We start from the raw sequence: 27,148 nt of genomic DNA, 5'->3' as shown, positions 1-27,148 counted from the left end.
AAAAATATTTAGAACTGACATAAAAAACTACCAATAACAAAATGACTTCTGCTAAAATCCTCCACACCCTATAGGTGGGTTTCTCTTAAATTTTATTAATTTATTAATTCAACAAATATTTATTAAGTATGTAATTTGAGCAAGGCATAATGCTAGGACTATGATGGATATAAATATATCTACGATATACTTCAGAAATTATATTCTAGTAGTATATTCACGAACACACTTTGACTAACATTTAAGCAGATATCATAAATCCAAAATAGGGAAAGACAGGCAAATACACTCCAGAAACTAATTTTGAATTGCATATGTAGTTTTCTTTGTTATTTTTCTAAAGCACCATTTTTATTATTATCATTAGAAAGTCACTAACCTGTTCATCTGAAACAGAATTTCCATTTAAGTCTGAGGAAGGGCTTGTCCGGTCACATGGAAGATTATCATCAGAGACGTCAGTATTATAGCCACTGCCGGTTGGAGAATCAGAAGAATTATTGGATGTCAGCACTCCACCCCTTTCTGTGTCACTGGCTTTACCCATAATTCCAAAACTGTTATATAAAACAGCACCAGACTGTCTTCCTCCTATAAAAATAAAAAAAAAGTGTTTATTACAAATGGTGAATAAGTGTCTTAATGCTGTACTCTACAATATCTGTATAAAATTTCATAAAGACTATTTTTTTTCTCACCAAGTCTTTGCCCTAATCTATAAAAGTAATGTATCACTGAATTATCAGGTAAATAACTGTAGGCATATACAACTACTATTATTTATAGTTACTATATTATATATTACTAAACCTAAAAAAAGTGTTATACACATTTCAGCCTTCCTTTTTGAGATATTAAGAATATATAAAAAAGCAAATATAATTCTAAGTAGATATTTTTCACTGAATAAAGAATTTACAGTTTTTATATCCTATATGGCATAACTCTACTAATCAAAGATCCAGTTTTCAAAGATGCAAAGTTTCAAAAAATTGGGTGGCTTTATAGTTTACTTGGGAATTTATTCGGAAAAGCATATTGTTGTTTTTCAAGCTCTACCTACTTTTGAAATCACATAATGGAGGAAAAGCTCCACTTAAGCAATTGGTATGAGGCACTCGCCCCTGGTAAATAATACCAGATACCACACTTTCTGCTTTATTATCTTGATTCAGGTTACTGAAAGCCATGATTGTTCAAAACATTTCTGCAATATAGGGCATATTTGTCCCCACCTTAAACAGAATTCAATAAAAAATGCTTGCCTTTTATGGTTAAATTTTCAAGTCCACATTCAAACATTATCCATCCCCATTTTTCTTGGCTGGGACCTATTCGAGTTACATCTGGAACAGCTTGCTGATCAGTTTCATCCACAAAAGTAAATTCATCCAACTCTTCAAGAGTAAATAAAACTTTGGACTTCTCAAAAGGAATAGCAGTGATTGCACAGGTCCCAATGTCTATTATCAAAAGACAGCAAAATGACCATTTTTAAAGACATAAGCTTACATTAAAAAACACAAACATTTGGACATCTGGCACACTGGTTGTCTTTAAAAGATATCTTAGTGCTCTGTCGAAAAGATAGAAAAATAGGCAAATGAGCTAACTTTTAGAATAATGCTGCCTAAGAGGAAGAAAAGAAGATTTTATGATTAACAAGTTGCTCAAAGGTAGTATGAATTTGTTTCTGAATGATTACAGGATACTCTAACAAATATAAAGTTAAAAATATCCTAAATAATTTATCTTCACAGTAGTTTTAAATACTTTCATCATCTCACAAAATTAAAAAAAAAATTCAATTAATTACCAAGCCTTAGGAAAAACATTATTTTCTAGGCAAATTATAGTTTTTACTAAAAGACTGTTTTATACTGACATATTTTACATAACTACAATTCATCATAGACCTTGTCATGGTTCCACTGCTTACAGATACACTGTGGAAATTAAAACCCCAAGTGCCTGAGAGATGTTTTACTTTATCTTACTTTTTTCATTTCTCTGATTATTGCTAATCAATACAAAAAAACAAAAAGAATATTAAAAACACATGTAAATTTACCATTCAAGGATAACTTGTTTATATTTGAAGTACACTGCCTTCTAGCCCTTTAGAGATCACTTTGCAAACCCAGCTTTGGTTCCCATTTTTCATGCAACAGTAAATACTTTCCTCAGGTCATTAAAATGTTTTCAAAGATATCATTTTAATAGCTATGTAATATTCCATTCTATGGAAATGTCATTCTTTGCATTTATAATTAAAAGGTCTTATTCAGAGAATAAACATTCACCTACATTTTCCTATAATTTTTTCATTATTTAATTTTTTTGTATTTGTCTTTAATCCCATACATATTCAGATGTATCAAAGTTCAAAAAATTATGAAAAAGTATACAATGAAAAGCCTCTAACACCACAACCAGACACCTAGTTCCCCTCCCTATAAGGGTAACAAATATCATGAGGTTATTAAGCATCCTTTGGCAGATAACTAATGTACATATAAGCAAAGACATCTACATTTTTACGGAAATGTCCACCTTGGAATTTCGTTGGGCGTTTTGTCTTCAATGAGAGTTTTTTCTGCATGATAATGCCTTTCAAAATTATATAAGGTTCTCCTTATGGTCTGTATAATACCCAGTGCAAATTGGTTACCCGTGCAAACTACAGAGCTGATAAAAGTGTCTTCACTCAAGCCACCACATTTTTCACCAGTTTTAGGACTACAGATCTTAGGTAGTCATGAAAAGTCCCTTGAAAACCTCAGGTCAAATGCTTTCAGCCTCACACCTGGGATAAAATAAGCCTTGAGAAAGTCAAAACAGGTACACAGACCCAGAATGCAGACAGGAATCATGGAAACTTCAGAACCTATAAAATACAGTAAGCAAATTCAAGGAATTCATTTGTTTACTCAGGATTGGTCACCAGTACCACATAAAGATTTCAGCAGAGCAATCATCTCAAATACGATTAACAAATCTAACTTTTTCTGAATTGAATCTCTGACATTCTGAAAACATTTAAGCATCTAAATGAGAAAATGTGCTAAATAAGAATAAAAAATATTAAAATGATGTATAACAGCTCTACTTTCCTTTTACCTAACTAGGGACTTTAAGAGGAATGTGTGGCACCTTATTGCTGCTATATTTTACAGACTCTCTGGTTTTGATTAATATTACAATTAATTCTTTCTAACATTGTTTTATAAACAGAATGATTTAAAAAATAAGAAAGACTATAAAGATCATGTCTTCTCTGTTCTATAATGAGCAAGTAAATAGCATGGAAAAAACACATGGGAAATAGAAGCAGTTCCTAATTTGGGGCCATACTACTTAATTTTCTTACCAAAGTTTATTTTCTATTCTGTACAGAATGTGAGTGACAAGTAGCTAAATACCACGTGTTCAATATAGGGAGAAATACCTTTCTCTTTCTTATAGAATACCAAATTGTAGCAATAGTCAAAGGAAAAAAACATGTTCCCTTCTGCAAAATCCTCTTACATTTATATATGCCAAGAAAAAACATATTTGTTGTAGAATCCTACCTGTTGTATCAAGACCCCTAAGTTGCCCATGAACTCGATGAATGTTTAACTTGGCTGCAATTTCTTTGCCTTTTTCTGCTCCAGCATTTGATCTGAGAGATCCAGATGACTGAGGCTGCATCTTTGTGGCATGAACATACCTATCAAAATTTGATGTTCTACCAGGTTCTGCATTGTTTGAAGTCTCTTCAACCACACCTCTTTATGAAAAAAAAGAGAGAAAAATGTTTAACATTTAAATAATACAGTTCAGAGAAAACATTTACCTAAAAGGTTTCCTTTAAAAAAAAAAAAAAACTCTACTATTATACACCAATAGTAGTAAAAAATTCTTCAATGTTTACTGAAAGATACTATGAATAGAAACAGTAAAAATTTTTTAAAGACATATGTTACTAATCTATAAATTAAGATTTGAAATTCCAAAACCAGTTCTGAGTTTTAACATTACATTCTTAGAAATGTATTTTTAAAAGAAAAGATGATCAAGGCTTGCTTTTACATCCAGCAAGATAATCATGGCTCAGATTAATAAAATCTGTCTTACCTGTTCATGCGAACTTGTGTAGCAATTCTGTCAAAACACAGTGCCACTAGGGAAACATGAGTCACACTCCTACTAGGAGCTGTAGTTGGAGATTCTTCCACTGAGGCTTGTAACAAACATAAGTTTACCTAACACACACACAAAATTTCAGAACTGACAAGTGAAAAGGTATCACTTAAACATAAAATATGCACAAAAATGAAAAACTACTGTTAAGAATGGCATATCTATGTATCTGACAGTGAAGACAAATCTTATGAATACAGATTCTCATAAAATAATCATAATTAAATTTTTACTGGATGGATGTGTAACATTCTACTATTACCTAATATTCTGCTTAAGTAAACTATATTCCATTAGATCATAGAAATAAAACATTTTTTTTTAATATTACACACTGTTCTACCATTATTCACGTTGGTAACTGAAAAGGACAAACACTATCAAAATGCTCTCCTCTTTCAGGAAAAAATTTTTAAATATTAAATTGTTACCTTTGGTATGCTAACATTAGTCTGAAGACCTTTAATTGTTACATTATCTTGCTTCATTGTAAGATTTGTCTGTGCTTGTCCTTGGTTAGTCGTTCCTATTGTAGGCTGCTCAGTTTTTGTTCCTCTAACGTCTTGTTTGGAAGATAACTAAAAAGATCATAAGTGAAATTATTTCACAAGCTTTTCATAACTTCCACATCATCCACAACAGCAACTCACTTACTCACGCTGCCCCTCTATGCCCATCTATGTGCCAGCTGCGTTCTAGTTTTACATCCCACCTTAAAATCCAAACTTTCGATAAGCTAGGAAATAGACTGGTAGCATCATGGTTGAGAAAAGTAATACACATTAAATTGAAATCAGCCTATAGAGAAGCAGACAGAAAAAATGATACAATAATTACAGGCATTTTTTAAGATCACTAAACTCTACTGGCTTGAAAACAAACTTGGTTTCTGATAATTGGCCCCTTTTTGGCTAGGAATATTTTCAAATTTCTTTTTTTCACGCATCTACTCTATCACATGAAATGCCAATATATATTAAATAAATAGTTAACTAAAATAATCAGTCTCACTTTCATCTCTCTTCTGGTCCCTACTCTGAGTATAATCCAGATAAATTTGAAAATCAAATGGAGAAGCTCTGGAAGAGCACTGGGACATGACTGCTAAGCAACTGGCTTCGTGGCTAGAACCACAACGTAAGTAGAATATCACACAATGAGAGTAGTGACTTGATGCACTGAAGTGAACGAGGAAAATCTCAAAAGTAATATTAAGATACAAGTCATCTAATCATAGAGGAAAATCAAAACATAAACAGCTGTCTTAGAAAAGCAAGGTGTCAGTCCTAAAGAATATTCATTCACTTAGGGCCAAAGCTCTTTAGAAAGGGCTTGGAACTAAGCTGCTTCTGAAATAAAAGAAACAAAGAAAGCTATTAATATATTTTTTAAATAAATATTTTTACTACTATTCAATCTATAGTACAGTTATATGTCCTATCTTTTATGGAGCCAATGACACATAAACGCTTTTAGAACATGTCCAAATATTCTGATTTAACTTGTAAAGAAAAATTTTCAAGTTTGAATATTCTGTAACCATGATAAATATTCAATTTGCTATGCCCATTGAATTAAAAAGTTCTTACATTTTCTGAGAAGGTAGTCTTGCTATTTTGGACAGCTTCCCTGAGGACTTTAGCATGAAGATCATCTACAATTGCAGCTGGATGTCGGGTACTAGCACAATGAACCATTGCTTCAATATATCTGAGGGGAAAAAACAGTAAATGAAATGGGCAATGATCTTTTCTTTAACAAACTTCTGAAGAAGATTTCCTGTGTTCTTCATTTATATCACATATCATAAGAATCTTAATAGTATAAGTTACCAAAGAAAATTATGTGCTTTTGCAGGAAAAGGAAGATTTTCATGAAAGCTCGTCTCCACCGAACCCCTTTTCTCTTCCCAACTACTGCTACACCACTTACATTATGTTCCATTCTCATTTTTATTCATGTTAGTTTTGTATAATAATATGTAATATTATTATATTATTGCAATATTATTATATTATTGCAATATAACAATAAATTTGAATATACAGTCAGCTCTCCATATCTGTGGGTTCCAAATCCACACATTTAACCAAGCGCAGACTGAAAATACAGTATTCAAAATATAGTATTTGTGGGATGCGGAACCCACCAATACAGAAGGTTGACTTTTTGATCCGCGGGTTCCACAGGACCAACTGCAAGACTTGAGCATCTGCGGATTTTGGTATCCACAGGTGTTCTGGAACCAACACCCAACAGATATGGAGGGACAACTGTAATTATTTAGGCTGAGAAAGTAGCAAATGATAACTGAAACACAGACCTCTTTAAGCATATTTTCATTTTTATTCAATCAAAATAGCTATCAATAATCTTCTATATGAACATATATCACATATACTTACAACTATCAACAATCTTCTACACGAACATATCACATATACTTATCATATCACAGAGTAATCATTGTATAAAGCAACAGTTGTATTTCTAGACGAAATCAATACCTGTCTAAAGCTTCAGCCACCAGGGGAGTCAAAACAATATCAACAGTTCCTTTTACTTCAACTATGGCTGTTGTCCTGGTCTGGGACACTGGTTGATCCAGGGTCCACTCTTCTGTTAATGTTTCATCATCTGTGTTATCAGCGAGTTTTTTTTCCAATGGAGTATATGGCGTACTATACAATTTAACAAGCAAATCATATATTAAAAAGACCATGAATTAGAAGATGGATCTCCCTTAAGATGAGTGAACACACGCATTCATTACAACTAAAAATTTTATGGAATTGGACTTGACTTTTTTTTTTTTGAGATAGAATCTCACTCTGTCACCTAGGCTGGAGTGCAGTGGTGCGATCTCAGCTCACTGCAACCTCCTCCTCCCAAGTAGCTGGGATTACAGGCATGTGCCACTATGCCTATTTTTTTTGTATTTTTTGTACTAAAAAGTAGAGATGGGGTTTTGCCATGTTGGCCAGGCTGGTCTCGAATTCCTGGCCTCAAGTGATCTGCTAGGCATGGCCGCCCAAAGTGCTGGGATTACAGGTGTGAGCCACCATGCCTGGCCTGGACTTGACATTTTATGTCCCAAAGACTTTCCAAAGAAAGGCCAAAAAGAAGTACTAAAATGCTAATTGATCAAAGATGGCTAATACATTGAATGAGAAAATTTTAATATATTTACCTGATGTACCTTTGCCAAATTATGAAAAACATGATACTGAAGTCTTATTAGTCAGCAATTTTGATATGCCAAGTTACAGCATGTTTAATAGAAATGCTACTGACTACTTATAAATGTAGCCAAAGCCATGGCAGACAAAAGAGCTGAATTATTTTGGTAATTTATTCTTAATATAAAGTTCATACTCAAATAAAGAATGATTATTATTCAGAATAAACTCTACCCATCTCATAATCAAGGAAGACACTTTAAAAGCATGATATTTTTACTTACTTTGAAGTTGATCCTGAAAGTTGCATGCCTCTGTCTAGCAAAGAATTAGCTGTGAGCCCCTGCTTGATAACCTAGAATATAAAATACTATAGTCTAGATTTTTAATATATTTCCCTAATTTTATGATATCAACTGATATATGTAAATACCTGAATTACCTAATATGATTTTGATATATTTGATATAAACATTTAACAGACAAATTGAGCAAATCAAATAATATATTCAATTGGCAGTTTCACTTTGTTGATTCAAATAAATGGCAAAGCAGGGTTGTGAGGGTAAAAGACTATAACTGAAACTTAAAAGCAAGTGTTTCAAATGTCTTTCCTCCAGAGTTTCTTTTTAAATTGAGTTTTTCCTCAAGCTAATTTTAGACTTCTGGCAAAACCAACTTTTAAGTGGGAAAGAGAGCCACAGAAACATTAAACTATAGGCAAAACTAGTCTTGTATTTTATATCCATAAATGATAACAAGGAAAATAAATAAATGAACCTGGCTAACCAAGTTGAACCTTTACAAATGCTTGTCAGTTATTTAGACTTAACGGTGAAAAATAACTTTCTTACCTCCCAGGTTACTTTTTTTTCCCCCAACTACCCAAGCCTCTGGTAACCACCATTCTACTCTCTACATCTGTAAGAGCTTGCTTAGATTCCACATGAGTGAAATCATGAGGTATTTGTCTTTTAGTGCCTTACTTATTTCACTTAACATAGTGCCCTCCAGATTCATTCATATTGTCACAAATGACATGATTTCCTTCTTTTTTTATGGCAGAAGAATATTTCACTGTGTGTATATACTACATTTTCTTTATCTGTCCATTCATTGATGGACATTTAGGTTGATCCCATATATTAGCTATTGTGAATAGTCCTGTAATTAACATGGGAGTACAGACATCTCTTTAATAAACTGAATTAATTGCCTTTGGATATTACCCAGTAGTGGGATTGCTGGATCATATGGAGTTCTATTTTTAATTTTTTGAGGAATCTCCATACTGTTTTTCATAATGGCTATACTAATTTACATTTCCACCAACAGCACACAAGTGTTCCCTTTTCTCTACATCCTCACCAATACATGTCATTTTTTTGTCTTTCTGATAGTGGCCTATGTTCTGTTTTTGAAGCTGTCTAAAAATACTAATTCCTTGACCTGTCTTCTCTAGAGATTTGACTGCCTAATCAAACTAGAAAGATTTATTTAAAATACTGAAATAATTCTATCCTCTCAGGTACTATTCTGCACAAGGGCCATTCAGTTTTACACTGGAAAATTCATATACCAACATATTTCCACATGGACTAAAAAGGACATTTTGAAATCTTAGCATGGGCAATTGGTTTTGGGCAAGATAAGAAAACAGTACAACCTTAAAAACAAAATTTTGCAACTTTCACTGATGTTTCTTCTTCCTTCAATACATATTATTCAAATGCCTACATAATCTATGAGAATATTCAACTCCATGTATCATGTCCCATCATTACTAATACAGTTTAGGTCCAAGCCCTGGTCGTTTCTTGCACAGACTACTGAGACAGTCTCCTAAGTGATCACCCCAATTCCTCTCTTGCTTAATGACAATTCAATTCTACATAGTATTCAAAGTACATGAGATCCTATCATATTTCCTTAAAACTCTGAAGAGTTAATAAATCAAACTAAAATAAAATTCAAACTCCTGATGCCATGGTCTATAAACTCTGAATGACTTGGCCTTTGCTTAGGTCTCCAGCCTCATTATGAGCAAGTCTCCCCACTCACTATTTGTCGGGCATGCTGACCTCTTTCCCTCTTCAGGGCTTTAGGAAGGCAGTTGCATCTGCCTGAAATGCAGTGCCCCTAGGTCCTCCTATCTTCAATTCCTCACCATCCTTCAAATTTCAGTCTAAATATTATCTCCTCAGATGGACCTTCCATCTCAATACAATGTAGGTGTCCCCACCCCTTGTTATTCTCTATCCCGGCATCCCTTGGTTATCATCATAGACTCTTCTCACTTTGTAATTATATACTGATCTATCTATTAATTGTCATTTTCTACCTCTAAACCATAAGCTCCATACCCATTTCCCTCACCACTCTACACCAAGTGCCTTGTTCACAATACTGTATAATAAATATCTGAATTAAGAATAACTAAATAAGCATTTAGACACTTCAAGTAAGTATAATATTTCATATTGGCTATGACCACTAAATTTATTTTGAGGTATTTTTAGCTTACCTAAAAAATTCTGTAATGCATTTTCAGAATATATTACAGAAATGCCCAATAATCATATTCATACTGAATTATAAGAACTCAAATGTCAAGTAAGTGGACATTGAAGCCTTTGCATGGAAGGAGTTATGAATTAATAAAAAGAACATCATTAAAAACAACTTCAAAATTTTATTTTTAAGACACAGAAAATACGAATTCAGAGAGAGCTGATCCTAATCTTAGAGTATAATGCAGACACAGAATATGTGTTGATTAGATTAATGCAGTGACAACTCATAAACCATTTCTCAATTTAATTTACTTAAATTTCTAATATTCATCAATAACTCTGTGACCTATCATACATAAAGCTATTGCTTCAGAAAGTCTCTCTCTCAGAAAGGTAGCTAAAAAGAATGAGAGTAATTATGAAAATAATTTCTTAAAAATCTGTTTCTAAATCAAGATATCAATGGAAACTAATGATTTGGTTTATACCTTAAAAGTTGGAACAGAAAGCTGTTCAAATGATGATGAACTTTCTTCACTGGTTGGTGTATCCAGATCAAGGGGACGATGCAATGAGGATTTAGAGGTTCTTTTGTTGGTTGGGTGCTTAACTGACCAATTAATTACCTGGAACTGAGTAAGGTAAGTCTGATAACAATTCATCACGGGTTGTTGTGGAGTAATCTGTTCACTCTCCACTGTTTTCTCACCTTCTACAATATATAGATGCTCTATAACATCATCTTCTCCACCTAACGCAGAAACAAATGAAGCCTGAGAAGGATGAGTTTTGAATGGCAGAGTTCTGGAATCCTGAATGCTTTCTCCATGTCCAGTAAGTGGCCCTTCTACACTGTGATATATGGAACCCCTACTGTAGTCAATCTGCTGGGTTTGCTTTTTCTTCTTTTTTCTACCCGGATAAGTTCCAGGGCCTTCATCGCTGCTAATGGGCTCAAATTCCTCAGCAGCAGAAAAGTAGGCTTCACTATCAGCCATTGACATGCTGGAATCCATTGATCGATACTGATGAAATGAATTAGAGTCTGCTGATGGTGTATATGGGAATGAACCAAAACTTCTCCTCTGCTTTGGTGAGTCTAGTACATTCTCATCACTTCGAGAGACATCACTACTAAACTGGACTCCAACTGTTACAGGCTGCTTGTCCCCATAGAAAGCAGCAGTAAGACTCTTAGTACTTCCAAGACGGGTGGAACAGACGGAGGCTTGTCGTTTCAAGGGCGATCTAAGAGGAGACTGACCTACTGACTTATCCTGAGTATTAGGAGACACAGGGCTGTTTCCTGAAATTTCTGTAGGGATACTAAAACAGAAAGCAAAGCTATTACCATTTTCTACACATCATTAAAATTTAAGCATAAAAAGAAATATCAATAAAAATCCTTTTAGTAATTTTAATCATGTACTTTACAAATAAAATAAAATCTACAATTTTATAATAAAATACCCAAAGTAGCAAAACAGTACAATACGTGTTCACATCCCCCATTAGTTCCAAAAAATTTTGAGGTAGCTTAAAACACAATAAAAACTGAAAGAAACCCCAGAATGTAATCTTCTATCCATAATCCATGGACACTAATGCATTTATAAAGGTTTTTTTTTTCTTTCACATCCTTTAAAAACTTGTCCAACAAAATACACCAGGTGTCTCTGATTAAAGGAGACTGGAGGAAGAAGTTATACATAACCCCAGTACTTCTGACTTCAGCAACTGATGTAGTAGTGCCATTTACTAAGGCAGAACAAGTTAAAAATGGTAATAGGCCATTTTTAATATGTTGAGTTTGAAGTCTCCATGAAATATCCAAGCAGATATAACAAGAAGGTAGCTAGGCCTTAGGAACAAAGGTTTTGGCTGGAGTTTTACATTTAAAAGATGTTAGCTAGAGAACAGAATTGAAACCAGTTATTGAGACTCCCTAGGGAAATAATATAGAGTAAGTGGAGAAAAAGGAGAGAATGTTCAACAAAGGGCAGGCTATAAAAGGAGGAGAAGAAAGAAAGGAGGAAGAAATGGAGGACAGGACAATGGAGACTGAAGGAATAGCCAAGGAGGTGGGAGGAAATTCTGAAATGTGCTATCAAACCAAGAGGAAACTGCGATTCAAGAAGGGAGTGGCCAACTATTAAGGTGCCAAGAGGAGGAACAAAAAGTATCCATTAGACTAGAAGGATAATATCTGAATGTTAACAGTGATTCATTCTGAGGGATGACAAGAAACTTCCACTTTCATTACACTTTCTTGTACTTTCCTCATGTCTGGAATGAATATATGTATGTATGACTTTTATAATCAGATAGACAACAGCAAACTGACATTTCAAAATATGTTCAGATATACAGGAAACAATTTTCTAAAGTGGGGGAATGGAGAGGGAAGAAGTTTTTCTTGCCAGAATTTTAAACAATTATAATCCTATTTATGATCAGGCTTCTAAATCTAAGTGAATACTGACCTTGCTTGGCCATCATCTCTTTTTGTCCCATGCAAGAACTCTTTTTGAACCAAATGGTCATCAGCAACAGATGAAGGACTTTCCTTTTCACCAGCCAACAAAGGCTGTGCAGCACTAGAACTACTGTTCTCTTCTGAGGAAGAGGATGAACTATGAGATCGTAATGGTACTTGAAGACTAAGGTGCTGAGTTTTTCTCTCTACTTCTATTCCCACTGATTTGTTTTCCCATTCTTTCCTCTTCATGCCATTCACATTACCTAAACAAACAAAAGGTGGGTTAAGTGAACACACAAATCTCAACAGCAGTTTATAAAAAACATGGCAATCTAATCCATTTTTAAGTATAATTTTTTTTTTTTTTTTGAGATGGAGTCTTGCTGTGTCACCAGGCTGGAGTACAGTGGCATGATCTTGGCTCACTGCAACCTCTGCCTCCCGGGTTCAAGAGATTCTCCTGCCTCAGCCTGCCAAGTAGCTGGGACTACAGGCACGCACCACCACACCCAGCTAATTTTTGTATTTTTGGTAGAGAAAGGGTTTCCCCATGTTGGCCAGAATGGTCTTGATCTCTTGACTTCGTGATCCGCCCTCCTTAGCCTCCCAAAGTGCTGGGATTACAGGCGTGTAAAAAGCACAAGTGACTAATTTCATATAGCAATTTGTTAAATGTTTTAGAAATATATCTACATAAGTATAGATCCCAGGCCCATAAACAGTGAATTTTTTTCTTCTTTTTAAATCTTTTATGGAAAATTTTCAAACTTACAGAAAACTTTCAAGAATAGTACAAAGAACCCCATATATCTTCTACTCGGATTTACTTATTTTAAGCATTTTTCCCCTTTTGCTCTAAAAGTTCAATGTTGACAGGGACTGTATCATTTTTCATTCACTGATGTACCTCCAGTTCCTAGAACAATGCCTCATACACAGAAGGCACTCAATACATGATTTTATGAATGAATAAATAATGACTTTAGGATCAGAGTGAAGCACCACTGTTTCAGAGTTTCATAAAGAGCTCTGTGATGTGTTATATAAATTGAGGGGCTGGGGGAAATAAAAAGAGAATTCTATAGCTGCCTAGATCCAAAAAAAATAACTCCTGCTCAACTTCCCCTCTCCTCCTACCATCCCTGTTTTAGCCAAAAAAAATAAATCCACTAATGGAGAAAACATCTCTGTGAACAGAATGCAGTTCTAGTGGCATTCAAGGGGTAAGAGTCGTAAACCTAAAATATAATATTATTTACTTCTACTACCACAAATGTAAAATAGAGCAATGAAAGTCAAAACAAAAAATGGTCTTGATTCACTTCTAAGTGATACAGGAACATAGTGTTCACTGACCTTCCAAGTAGATCCTTAATTCTACCCATATGCCCTCCTTTATTTTATCCTGACACTGCATCTGTACTCCATTCCTGGAAGACTCAACAATCAGAAACTCAGGTACATATGTGGGGTTATTTCCAAGCTTCCCTGGACAAGAAACTTATGGCAATTCAGCAATTACAACTCACTACTAAGAGAATCACCAAGAGATACAGACACTTCCTATTATACATTATAAGAATTTTACTTTCTTCAATGTTAGAAAGAGAATTTACTATTTTCCTCATTTCACATCATGTATAAATTCCCTGAAAATATTCTTTCTTGAGTTTGTGATGGTTAATCTTTGAAAATCAAGCAATCTTTATAATTAGCACCAGTTGTAGAACATTAGAGAGAACAACAAAGTGGCTTCAATGGCCCTGATTCTAGTTTCTTCTCAGCCATACTTGGCTATATCACTTCATGCAACTCAGTCTCAGTGACAGGCCTCAGTTTCCTTACTAAAAAACAAGGATAATATCCACTTTACATGGTAGCTTAGGGATTAAATGAGAAAATGCCAGTGTAAACCTTTAAAAAGGAACATTATTCAAATGTAAAAAAGTTATATAAGAAGACAGCTAAATTATTACAATCTATCTTATCACTTAAATGCCAAGAAATTTTGGTGTTTGCTGATTTTATAAGATAATCTGCTCTCATTCTAGCAAACCTGCCAAAGTACAATGACCTTAAAATAACTTGTGCACACTTACTACTACTCAGTAAAAAAATCATTTAGGAATTTAGTATATGTAGTCCAGCTGTTTCCTCTAAGACCTCCTATACATGGGAAAGCAATCTGATCAACTCTTAAAGGTAAAATTACCCCTTTCCTATCTTTTTGTGTGTACTGATAAAAGGCAGAGGTAAATTAATATTTTTAAATTAATTAAGGGGAAATGGCTAAATATTCGTGAAGTATCAAGACTTTTCTACAATTAACATCTTCACAGCATGGCAATTTAAACAGTAAATATTGCACTGAATCATAGGAACACAGAACTAAAAAAATCCAGAGGAAAAATCTGTTTCTGAAGTCTCTGGAGAAAAGACTCTAGGTAAATCTAAATATAATACACTTAAAGCCACTCTTCACTGCTTATAGCAAACTGGTGTATTTGCAGAGTTACGCTAAAGATTCTTCTTTTTTTTTTTTTTTTTTTGAGATGGAGTCTCGCTCTGTTGCCCAGGCTGGAGTGCAGTGGCGCCATCTCCTCTCCCTGCAAGCTCCGCGTCCTGGGTTCACGCCATTCTCCTGCCTCAGCCTCCCGAGTAGCTGGGACTACAGGCGCCCACCACCACGCCTGGCTAATTTTTTGTATTTTTAGCAGAGATGGGGTTTCACCATGTTAGCCAGGATGGTCTCGATCTCCTGACCTCGTGATCCACCCCGCCTAGGCCTCCCAAAGTGCTGGGATTACAGGCGTGAGCCACCGCGCCCGGCCAGAGTTATGCTAAAGATTCTAAGACTGGAGTTCTTTTCTTGACATGTTTAATTTTACTGATAAGAAAACTATTTTGCAAATATAATTGGTAACATGGGGGCCAACAGTATAAATATTACTATCCAAAAGTTTTCCTATAAAAGCAAGCTGGTGAAACAATTGTTACCTTGAAGCACAGCTATTCCTAAGTATTTATCTGGATGCTGTGCTACAGGAAAATAACAGTATGTAAGGAAATATTTAGAAAAAACTCTGTGAGGAAAGCCACCCACGTCAACAACAGAAGATCTGAATAGCAGACCTACTTCTGCCCTGTGTAACTCCGAAAAAATCACTAGTTTTATCTGGCTTTAGTTAAGTCATGTGCAAAACAAAGGTGGATTATACTAAACCCTACTCATAACATCACACAAAGGAAATTGAGTTGAACAGAGTTAACACTGAATTTCTCTCAAAATGGCATAGTGATACAGAAAGTAAACAATTAGCACAAGTGACAAAACATTTTATTACCATCTATAATTTTGGGAATTTCTTTAGTAATTATCCATTCTCCAGGCTGTAGCAGAGACTGTCCATAATACATATCAGACTCTGCACTTGTGCTTGAAAATGCAGAGCTACTGGAAGGTGTCAACTCTTCAAGTTTGAAGAACTCTAGGCCAGTTACTGTGCCACCAAAGAATCTGCAGCCACCGAGACAACCACATTTGTTTCTACACCTCTTATTCTTCAGGATATCATCTGGCCATAAAAACCACAACCTAAACAGACCCCAAAAGAAAACAAAATACAACAACATAAAAAAAATCATTAAGAAATGAAAAACTTTTTGATAGATAATTAAATATAAGTTAATTGTAAATATTTTTAAATGACAAAGTAAACACAAACACAAAGGTTTATTCCTACTGTAATTTTTTTTAATCATTTGCCTTTCTAAGAAATATAGTCTTACCAGAGCAAGTGAGATGGAAATAAGCAGAATCAATAATAATAGAGATACGGCATACATTAAAAAGCCCAAAGCATTAAAAAAAAAAGCAAATATAAAAATCAGACATTTAAGTCCAGTTTTACAATGTAGTAAACATTCTCAAAAACACTAAAATTTTAAGACATTAATCCAAAAAAACCATTAGTATAGATTATGCTTGATAGCTCATTACCTTTAGCATCTCAGGGCCTATTTCACATTGCAAATTTAAAACACTGAAAAATTACAAATATGGAGCAACTAAGAAATTATTTCTCAATAATATTAAAATAATGAACTACTCCATATTTTAGAGAAAAATAATATCGAGGTCTACTCCTTTGTAATAAGGACTACAAATAAAGTATTAAAAATGTATGTAAACTTCAGGTTCTGTATAAGAGACTCATAGATCTGTCAGTATTTATTAACTCCCCTCTTTTCTTAAAAAATATTATATAATAGAAATCTGTGAGATATACCTTTATTCCTTTTTTTTTTACTTTAATAAAATCCCCTCATATTTACAGTCTATTTTTCTAAGCATTTTTACATGTATTATCACCTTGGATTCTCAAGACCCTCACAGGGAAACAGAATAGGTATTATCACCTTCATTTTACATTCATTAATTTATATTTCTTGAACATACCTATTAAGTGCCTAGTGTCATGCTAAGCAAAACTGATATAGTCCTTATCCATATGAAGTTTACAATACAGAGGCAAAGACAAACAATAAACAAGAAAATAATAACTAATCATAAATTGTATTAAGTGCTATGAGGTAAACAGGGTGTTGTGACAAAGAAAATAGGGAGAATCTTTTAAAAAGTAACATTTGAGACATTAAAGATAAGGTGAAACAACTTAGAAGTGGAACATCTATCTAGAGAAGACAGAAGGAAAAATGTATGAGTAGGCCTTAAGATGAGGGAGAGCTTGAGATTACAGTGGTCAGATGTTATCCATTTCAAATCACTTCTGTATTTTAAAGTATTAAGTCAAGCAGCAAAGATATCTTAAAACACCATCAAAATAAAAGAACTTATATACATAATAGACATTTTTTTACTTCATTTCCACAGCAAAAGCTTGGTAGAATGCATGGCTTTGAGTCCTCTAGACCTGAGTTCAAATTCTACCTGTGCCACTTACTAACTCTACAACTTCAGACAAGTTAACATCTCTGAGCCTCAGTTTCCTCATGAGCAAAATGATGGTATGATGTATCTAATTAAAGATCTCTGTGGGGATAAAATAGCATAACACGTGTAAAGCACCTAAGATGCAAAATGTGGACTACACAAGTTACACAACAAACGTTAGCTCTCCTTTCCTATCTTTGCATAATCCAATGCACTAGTTTGCAAACGTTAGCTTGTATTAGAATCAACTGAATGGCTCGTTGAACTGTAGGTGGCTGGGCTTCACCTCCAGAGTTTCTGATTGAGGTCTGGGAAGGCCTGATTATGTATACTTGTAATAAGTTCCAAGGAGATGTTGATGCTGGTGGTTTGGGAGCCATATTTTTAAAAAACATTAATCTAATGGAACTAATGGCCTATGTATTCAGTAGCTTTTCCAGTAATATCAGAAATGAATATACATTTCTCTAAAACTCCTGGGAATCCAATATGCACAAAGGCAGCCAAAGCTGAAGGCCAGTGAGTTACCATGTCGCGAGAGGCAAATCGTCATGAGTCCTAGGAATCCCTGTATGTTCCCTGCTGGGTATGCCATGAATGCAAGCTCTGTCCAGGCTATTTCACAGGGTTGTGTTTGGAGCAAGCAACCTTGAGGGTTGAGGTAATCTTTCCCTGTGGAAAAGAGTAGGCTTGCTTCCACTTACTATAAAAATAGTAAGATTCCCTAAGTTTAGTGTTCCTCCTCTGTAACGTAATTTACTTTATGCACATACTCATCACGATGGGTCTTTATGTTTCTTATTTTATTTTTTTTGAGACAGAGTCTCACTCTGTTGCCCAGGCTGGAGTGCAGTGGCACAATCTTGGCTCACTGCAACCTCCGCCTCCCAGGTTCCAGCGATTCTCCCGCCTCAGCCTCCCGAGTAGCTGGGACTACATTATCCCCTATAGGACTCAGGGACAGAGTTGCTAGATTTAGCGAATAAAATACAAACAAAAATAAGTTTGTTCCATGCAATATGTGGGACAAACTTATACTAAAATGCGTTTTATTGTTTATCTGAAAGTTAAATTTAACTGGGCATCCTGTATTTTCTCTGGCAACTCTACTTGGGGGATACGGGGAACCAACCTGCCCACACGTGACTGGCTACCGCTTTGGCTGTAATATAGTCTCTGATCAGAAGTTTTGTGTATTTTTCCAGCATCCATGAAATTGTAACAGCTAACTTGTTAACTCCTAAGAAAGATAAAAACCCCAGACTCTTCACAATTTTTGACAAGCTACAGCGCTGAAACCAACCTAAATAAGCTACTTGGAGCAACTTGAGTCACCTGAAGCAACCTCCTTAGTTCCATTAGCACCTTGCTCTACCACCTAACCTAATCAAAGACAGGCATCTGGTTCACACTAAGTGGCTTCCTGCATAATATATAAAAAAGAAATCCAATTTATTTTACACAATAGTCTTCATACATGAGCTTTCATACTCAGATATATGTCAAATCTTAATTTAAAAGACTAATGTAATATCAATAAAAATCTCAACAGATTTTCTTTTTTGAACCAGAAAAATGGTCCCCAAGTTCTTTTGGGAAAGTTAACAGGTAACAACAAACATTTTGTTAAACAGACAAATGAATATGTCGATTTATCTCCTTACCTAGAATAATATACACATGCACCCCATATAAAATCCAGAGGGATTCGAGTTTTATATGTTAACAAGAAAAAGGAAAAGAAAAAAATATTACAGATGCTATCTGATTACTAGCAAAAGAATGGCTTTCTCAAATTAGTAACTGACATATTTGAATGCATAAAATTAAAGTCATATATGAAAATAACAAAATTAAAAGATAAACTGTAAAATACTAGCAACAGAGATCACAAAAAGGGTGATCATCTATAAAGAGCTCTTAAAAATTGAAAACTACCAAGACCCCAGTAAATAAATGTACACAGAATATAAACATTCAATTCACAAGTGAAGAAATCGAAACAGCTAACAAATGTGGTTTTTAAAGTGTTAATTTCAGAAATATATAAATGCAAAATAAAGAGATGCCACCTTTCACTTATGAGAAAACACTCAAAAGGCAGCAATGGTGCAGGGTTACAGGGACTAGCTAAAAAGCCATTGTGGATATAAACTGAAATTAATTTCTGGCAAGTAATTTGGGAATGCATATGAAAAGTCTTAATTTTCTAGTCATTCATACTCCCTTCCAGGAAATTATCTAAAGGTAACAGCCAGAAAGCATGGGAAAATATTTTATGTGCAAAAATGTTCCTCTATCATTTATAACGGGAAATTTAGAAAGAATCTAAATATTTAATATAAGGGCAATGGCTAAATAAAACATGTTGTGTCTTTTTGGTAATGTATTATCATTTGTTTAAAAGGATCTTTATAAAATGTTTAATCATGTGGCCAGATGCTTGGGATATAAGTTTAATACAAACATGCAAAATTTTAAACTGTATATACAGGATGATTTCAAGCATTAAAAAAATACAGCAAAATCCTGGAGATAAAATTCATGTGGTGGGGTTATGATCATTATTTTCTTTTGTTTCTTAATGTTTCCTATATTTCTGGAATTAGCACATATTAAATATAAAATGGGGAAGATGGGGATGGAAAAAGTCACACTGCCATTTTAAATGAAAGTGATTCAGTAAGAGGCGCTGGAAACTTTTTAAATCATATATAATAATAATTTCCTAAGGACCAAGGAAATAGGCCTGAGTCCTCTTAGTCTTCCTTGCAGTTCTGAAGGCCCATAAAAGGAGTTTTATACAGTAGACGATAGTAATACTGTGATTTCTAGGAATGAATGATGACTTGAAAGTGGAGAGCTGTGGTGAGAGAGAAAATTTAGTACCTTACAAAACATTATTTGGGGACCATAACTTAAACTTGTTTCACTGTTGGCATACATGGTATAGACTTAGAAACACATCAGAAAATAATGTTATTTCCAACAACTACACCATCACCAGAGACAAGATATATATTTACTTAAATATCAGGTCCTTATATATTCATTGAGGTGCAGCAGCACAATCATATTAGGTCTTTATTTAAAATATTCTTAGTCCATTCTCTCAGTAGAATTTCCTCTATAATTATCTAGTTTTCTTCATCTGAACAGGAGACTACTGCCATTCTTAACATTTTCACTTACCTCTTAGTTCTGGCATCATGAGTTTCTAAGAAATGTCTTTGTGCCTCATGTTTAGAATGATGGTCAGCAGCTAAAGCAATATCAACAGTAATAAGTCCTAAATTGGCTGACCCAGCTTCAAGCCAATAGGCCCTCCTTAGCACTGCAGGCTGAAGTCCAATTCTGCAATTATTTAATTGCTCAATGTACTGTCTCACTTGAAAATCCTGAATTGCAGCACTGATTCCTTCTCCAACCAATTGATTGTGGAGATTACAGTTTGCAACTCGAATTGCACCCATCTGAAATTGAATGAAGAAAATGAAACAAAAGTGTAATTTCTGTATTTTTAAGTAGCTTAGCCAAAACTACTGAATAGGTGATCATTTCCAATAGAGTAAAACATAAATGGAAGGAGAAAATAAAGGAAAAAGAAAGAAAAAAGGAAAAAAAAGGGAAAGGGACAAGAAGGGAACAGAAAAGTTAAACAAAACAAAAACAAAAATAGACAATTTTTTAAAAAGAGGATAAAAGGAAAAAAGCAGAAATCCACAGGCAAACAAGAGAAGTAAATAATGAAATCATAGAAACTTAACAAGGCTTGATTTTACACTACAATCCATAAAAGATGGGAAACAAATGTTTTCAAGAGCTGGGCAGAAAATATAAATGTATGAATCCCAAAGACATTCAAAAATCAAATCATTTGAAAGCACTACCAGTTTACATCCCTGACATAAAAGCAACCTACGATTTTATATCCTTCCCATAAAGCAATGTTATAATAACTCAGAGTAAATAACTGGTGAAAGTATGCCTTAAAAAAATAATACTGGAAGAGAACATGGATTAGTAAAAATTAGAAAGTTTTCTCCTAAAATTTTGTGGCAGTCTGTGAGATGACAAACTATAAATGTGTGTTTTATTTCAAGAAATAGAGGTTTGGTTTAGTAAAAATGAAAAAGCACTACACTGGCCAAGCAAAACACTTACCTTTATATTTGTGGCACAACCATGCTCAACAATGTAAATATCGGCTCCATCTACTGCTAAACGAATCATAGTATATTTCAAATCATCTGAAGTTGGACAAGGCCCAGGAATACAACTCAACTAAAATAAAAAAGGATTGTACATCTAAATGATCACCATCAACTTATTATTTTGATACTTAAGTCATCTTCTTTAAATAAACACAAAAAATCTAGTTATCGATGTATTTTTTAAAAATCAGTCTAATTTCATTCTTTTATAATAATAAATGAAATCAGCAGTTAAAGTGTTATCAATTAGAAAACTATATGTTAGAAAACAATAAGTAAGCATGCACCATTTTCATTCAGAAGGGGCAAGTAGCAAATCTAATGGACAATACATATACAACTTCTTACTGAAACTCAGAGAGGATAAGCAAAGTAAAGTGAAAAGTAAAACAGTGTCACAGGTTTACAAGAATTGTATGAGTTTAGAGTTGTAAGGTTTTCTTACAGGTACTCCATACACACAGGTGTATTTTCACATACACAAATAAATTCACTGTAAATATTATGATAATCTAAGACAATCCACATTAATTTTATTTTACTCCTAAAACACAGATTTTTATGATGTTTAGGTTAGAAGAAAATATCACCTACAACAATAAATTTCTTGAGGAGATGGCAGCCCTGAGTAAATTATTGGCCCAATAGCATGAAAATGCTCATTAGTGGCAGAGCCAGAACTAGAAACAGGTGTCTTACAGTGTAGTCAATACTCTATAAGGATATATTTCTTCTGGACAAAAACACACCTAAACAAACTGAAGTGACAGAATGGAGATCAGTAGTTGCCTGAGGTAGGGGCTGACTGCAAAGACACACAAAGGAATTTTCTAAGGTGATAGAAATGTTCTATATCTTCACTGGTGGTAACAGTTACACAGGTATACACAGCATTTGTCAAAACTCAAACTGTACAACTTTAAAAGGATGAATTTACTGTAAATTATGTAAATTATGCCTCAATGAAACTTATTTTTAAAAATTTAAGAGCCAGGCACAGTGGCTCACGCCTGTAATCCCAGCACTTCGGGAGGCAAAGGCAGGCGGATCACGAGGTCAGGAGATCAAGACCATCCTGGCTAACACAGTGAAACCCTATCTCTACTAAAAACACAAAAAATTAACCGGGCGTGGTGGCGGGCGCCTGTAGTTCCAGCTACTCAGGAGGCTGAGGCAGGAGAGTGGCATGAACCCAGGAGGCGGAGTTTGCAGTGAGCCGAGATGGCGCCACTGCACTCCAGCCTGGGCGACAGAGCGAGACTCTGTCTCAAAAAAAAAAAAAAAAAAAAAAAAAAAAAATTTAATGCAACATAAAAACTGTAAGTTAAAAAAAAAAAAAGAAAAAGGAGGGGGATGCACCTAAAGGTATGTGTGTATTATCTATAAAGAACTGCCTGCCTGACCTATGACTAAGGAACCAATTCTGTGGAGCCTGGCAATGTGTTTATAGTAAGAAAAAAAAAAATTTATCACCAAGTATAACTGTTTCCTTTATTGTCAATATATAAGGATGCGTTACAGATTTTTTTTTGGACATAAAAGTAGGATGAACTAATTTCAATTCACAGTAATACAACAGCAAACAAATATAATTTGTATAGTAGAAGAACAAAAAAGGAAAGACACATATAGGAAAGAACTAGAAAGAAAAACTAAGCTGTTAACCACTGTGTTGTAGAACCAGGGTAAGTTATTTTTCTTTTTTGAAACAGCCATGCTTTCCAGATTTTCTGAAATAACCATGCTTCCAAAATCAGGGGAAGAAAATGCCTCCCTCCCCAAATTCATAAGGGAGAGTATTTATTGCACAATAATACTATGCATTTCATTGCCACTGCACATGGTTTTAGGGATTACCATCTACTTTTTGCAACCCTTGTGAAGATATTGTAATGACCCTTAATGAAGGTGGCACAATGTTGTGAAAAGAGCATAACATGCGGAGTCAGGAAACCTGGCAAATGACCAACCTTGCCATGTCCAGAGTGGTCTGCAAACCATGTCATGTGAAGAATTCAACCTTCTCTTTGCTTCAATTTCTAAATCTTCTATATAAATATATAGCCACATCCCAACAAGTATAATAATGCAATACGACATGAATGTTAACAGTAAAAATGTAAGCAAAATATAATTTTTATAATTCTGTTTATTTTTAAATTTGTATGTTTTAATAATTATCTCATATTTTAGATACCTAAAACTAAAATGGCTAAGAATTTTAAAAATAATTTTATTAACTGAAAAAACTGTGGTTTGCTGCATGGCTATGTGTATTTGACTTGAAGCTGATATCTCAATATTCCATTTTTTAAAATTTATAAATGTTTACAATATTGCTAACATATTTGTTAACATACCTTGGATTCACAGAACCGACGATCAATTCCATGCTGACATATTATTACTGATTTTGGTCTTTCCAGTTCATACTCCCGACATACCACATGAAAAACAAATGTCTGTCCCCACTCCAAGAGGCATGCCAGCTACAGATAATCAGTGACAAGTTGACAACACTGTTAGCATGCTAAACAAGTGTTTAGAGTTCAAAAGCTTCTGAAGAATGTTAACGTAGCTTGAAAGAACCCAAACACTGTCTTAAAACTTCTGCTAAATAAGCAACTTGTTAGCCAATGATTTTTTTCTACCTTTAATATCATTTATATGCTTACGTTACTTTTCCTTTATGAATGACAAAATGCACTGTCAAAATGAAAACTCATTTCAACTGAAAAATTTCACTTCAGCAACTTTTAACGCAAATCCTTTTATTCAAGGTTATATATCTTCCCTCTTATATAGCTAACTGAAATCTCCACATAGAAAAGCACCTAAAATTCTCCAATCATAAACCAAACTTTTATGTGAAAAAGTATCTAAATATCACATTGAGCTACGGTTTTTTTAAAACCAGGTATTTTGAAGATTAAAGCACTTTTGTTTATGTAAATAGAAGCTTAAGTAAGCATATATCATAATTCTTCAAATCTTCAGTTTTTTAAAAAAAAAAAAAAAACCCTAATTGATTAGAGCTGTTAAAAACATTGAGGGATAGATACACATGACATTATCCCCCCAAATAAGTACATAATTTAAACTCTTGGAAAATATAAATTTTACTTTTAAAACATACAGAGAATGGAATAAACATAAAAGTGCCTACAGATTCATGAACTGTGCAGCAAACAGTGATGCCAAGATTTTATGCAGGAGAAAGAGAAATGTTTTACCTTATAAAGGCAATTTATAAACATGTAAGATTCTAGCAGTTCTTAGAATAAAGGAATTGTACCCAGTCTTGCAGGGTCAGCATGGCTTTATTCCCTTCTTAGGGAACAAGCTGCTTTGGAATATGCTTCAGTTTTTACTTGTATACTTAGGGATGGGAAATGGGAGATAATAAGGAGAGGACAGTTACAAGGCCAGTGAGCAATGACTATTGCTTTTCATCCATTTTTATACATTCCATTATGCATTTCTTTTCACATATTTTTATAAATATCATTATACATTCTAATATTATATTGAGATGACATTCAACTCCAAAATATCCCTTTTCAATTCTATTCATTTTCTCACCATTTCTAGAATATTAATTTTTGCTACCCTCTGACGATTTCTTCCAGGTATAAAGGGCATCTAGGTTCTTTATTACTTTCTTGTTGCTACTACCTACCTCTAAATTATATGTTTTATACCCATTCTATAAGTTTTTATCAAAATTGAGTATGTAACATTTCTATCAAATTCCAGTCTTTTGAAATATCAAGATGAGCATTCATATTGTAATAAATATATGACTCAGGTGAAATGTTACAATAATACGGCAATTCAACTAAACTTTAGTGGCCAATTAGAAACAAATAACATATTAAGGCTTTTGTGCCTTCTAAGGATTAAGTGAAAGGGGTGGTGGGGGAGAATTTATCCAAAAGGATCACACCTAGAATTCTAGACCAGACTTACACACCAGTAAACTCACTTTTATTTTTTGAAACTATTATCCACATCACTAACAGCAGGTACAAATGATGTAATCTTGCTTTGGGACATGACAAGCAAAGAACCTTATTACCTAATCCTTAGCATCATAAGGGCTACTTTCAAATCCTACTTTAAACATATGTAAGAAAACAAAGTTCTTAGAAAATTACTCCATATAGTAGAAAAATAAGATTTTTCCAACAATGGAGGGACAAGTAATATAATTTTAATAATATATTAATGACTTCTAGAAAAGTACTCATCCTGAATTTTTCCCAAAGAAAGTCTCAAATTCTTTGAAATATTATATAGATCTACACACATTACACCCAACAAATTATATGTGGCTCAGAAAAGTGAAACTTGTCTCTGACTCACCTATAACTAAAATTCTGAATGGCAAGAATGACTTTCATCAGAATGCCATTAGTGGAAATGCAATGAACATTCAAACAGGCATACAAGTTATTCTTGAGAAGGTGGGTAGAGAAAGGAAAAAGAAAATAAGTCAGGAGATAGTACTCTGAAAACCATACCTGTGGTGCTGTGACCTTAGCTGTAAGACTTCCAGCCTGCACATCAATTAGCCATGCGTATTCTAAGGAATCGCTTCCCAAAGGAAGACCTTCTGCTGAGAACATAGCGTGTGCTCTCAGCTGGAGACCTGACAAATTGATGTGACCTTCCCTGAGTACTTCATCCACAGGGGGTCGCTGCTGAAAACAATAATGATGAGACTGTAAAATGTATAAGAAAATCACATTATAATTTCTAGTTGTTTCCCCCCACACCCCCTGCAGAGATGAACAATAAAATCATGCCATCTATAAGGTTTCAGAATCCACAAGCTCCTAACACAACCTTGTACCCGCAGAGGTATTCTGAGTTAAGCATCTTTAATGAACAATACCTATGAGAGTCCAACTATTATAAAAAGCAAGATAGCTGAGTCCTAAAAAGTAGACAGATCTCTGATTGGTAACTGCCTTTATGAAAAACAAGAAACTACAGTAGTACTCTGACAGGGAATACAAGAGACCAGTCTTTTGTAAGAAATCTAAGAATCATGAGATTAAAATATTTTTTAAAAGGAAGACAACATTGAAGAACACAGACCATTAAGACCAAACAATGAAGAATGGTGGGGAAAAGTAAACTTCCATATAGATTCTGAGGACTATGTAAATACAAGGAGAGTTTTACCTTACAGAGAATAATTTCATACTCACTACTAAAAAGCAGCATGTATTTCAAAGGGAACATTTCTAACATATTCAGAGAAATAAAGGATATGTCATAAAACAGATATCACGGAACACTAGTTCCACACATTATTAAGAATAAAGAATCAAGTAAGTTTGGGAATGCCCTACTGATCAGTCACCGATTTCTGTTAAATCTACCTCCCAGTCTCTCACAAATGCATTGACTTTTTTTCATCTTCAGTGGTCTCATCCTGGTCCAAATAGTATCACCTCTTGCCAGGACCTTTTCAAGGCATTAACTTTTTACATCTCTCTGCTCCATACTCTATGAGTAATCACAGAGATCTTCTAAACATACGAATCTGATCTTGTTCTTGCCTCCAGACCATTAAATGCTACCAGAGCACTGCCTACCTCACCTTGTGGCACTTT

General features: G+C 34.2%; 1 protein-coding gene across 26 annotated transcripts in view; it reads right to left on the bottom strand.

Annotated features, from left to right (window-relative positions):
• Nucleotides 1-27,148, bottom strand: part of BLTP1 (bridge-like lipid transfer protein family member 1) — a 215,674-nt gene that overhangs the window by 116,546 nt on the left and 71,980 nt on the right. For 23 of the 26 annotated variants that reach the window (XM_063664090.1, XM_063664083.1, XM_063664080.1 and 20 more), the window contains 15 exons: nt 26,048-26,227; nt 23,885-24,013; nt 21,475-21,594; nt 20,503-20,783; nt 15,701-15,951; nt 12,361-12,619; nt 10,366-11,203; nt 7,649-7,719; nt 6,693-6,866; nt 5,775-5,895; nt 4,617-4,763; nt 4,120-4,247; nt 3,573-3,772; nt 1,266-1,463; nt 380-591 (listed from right to left, as the gene is read on the bottom strand). In XM_063664090.1, coding sequence (XP_063520160.1) covers nt 380-591; nt 1,266-1,463; nt 3,573-3,772; nt 4,120-4,247; nt 4,617-4,763; nt 5,775-5,895; nt 6,693-6,866; nt 7,649-7,719; nt 10,366-11,203; nt 12,361-12,619; nt 15,701-15,951; nt 20,503-20,783; nt 21,475-21,594; nt 23,885-24,013; nt 26,048-26,227 — 3,309 coding nt within the window. The remainder of the gene's footprint in view (nt 1-379; nt 592-1,265; nt 1,464-3,572; nt 3,773-4,119; nt 4,248-4,616; nt 4,764-5,774; nt 5,896-6,692; nt 6,867-7,648; nt 7,720-10,365; nt 11,204-12,360; nt 12,620-15,700; nt 15,952-20,502; nt 20,784-21,474; nt 21,595-23,884; nt 24,014-26,047; nt 26,228-27,148) is intronic. The other 3 variants (XM_063664094.1, XM_063664095.1, XM_063664093.1) reach the window with 1 other exon arrangement.

This window comes from Pongo pygmaeus, chromosome 3 (assembly GCF_028885625.2).
Source record: "Pongo pygmaeus isolate AG05252 chromosome 3, NHGRI_mPonPyg2-v2.0_pri, whole genome shotgun sequence".
Taxonomy (NCBI): Eukaryota; Metazoa; Chordata; class Mammalia; order Primates; family Hominidae; genus Pongo; species Pongo pygmaeus.
This window is presented reverse-complemented; position numbering and strand designations above follow the sequence as displayed.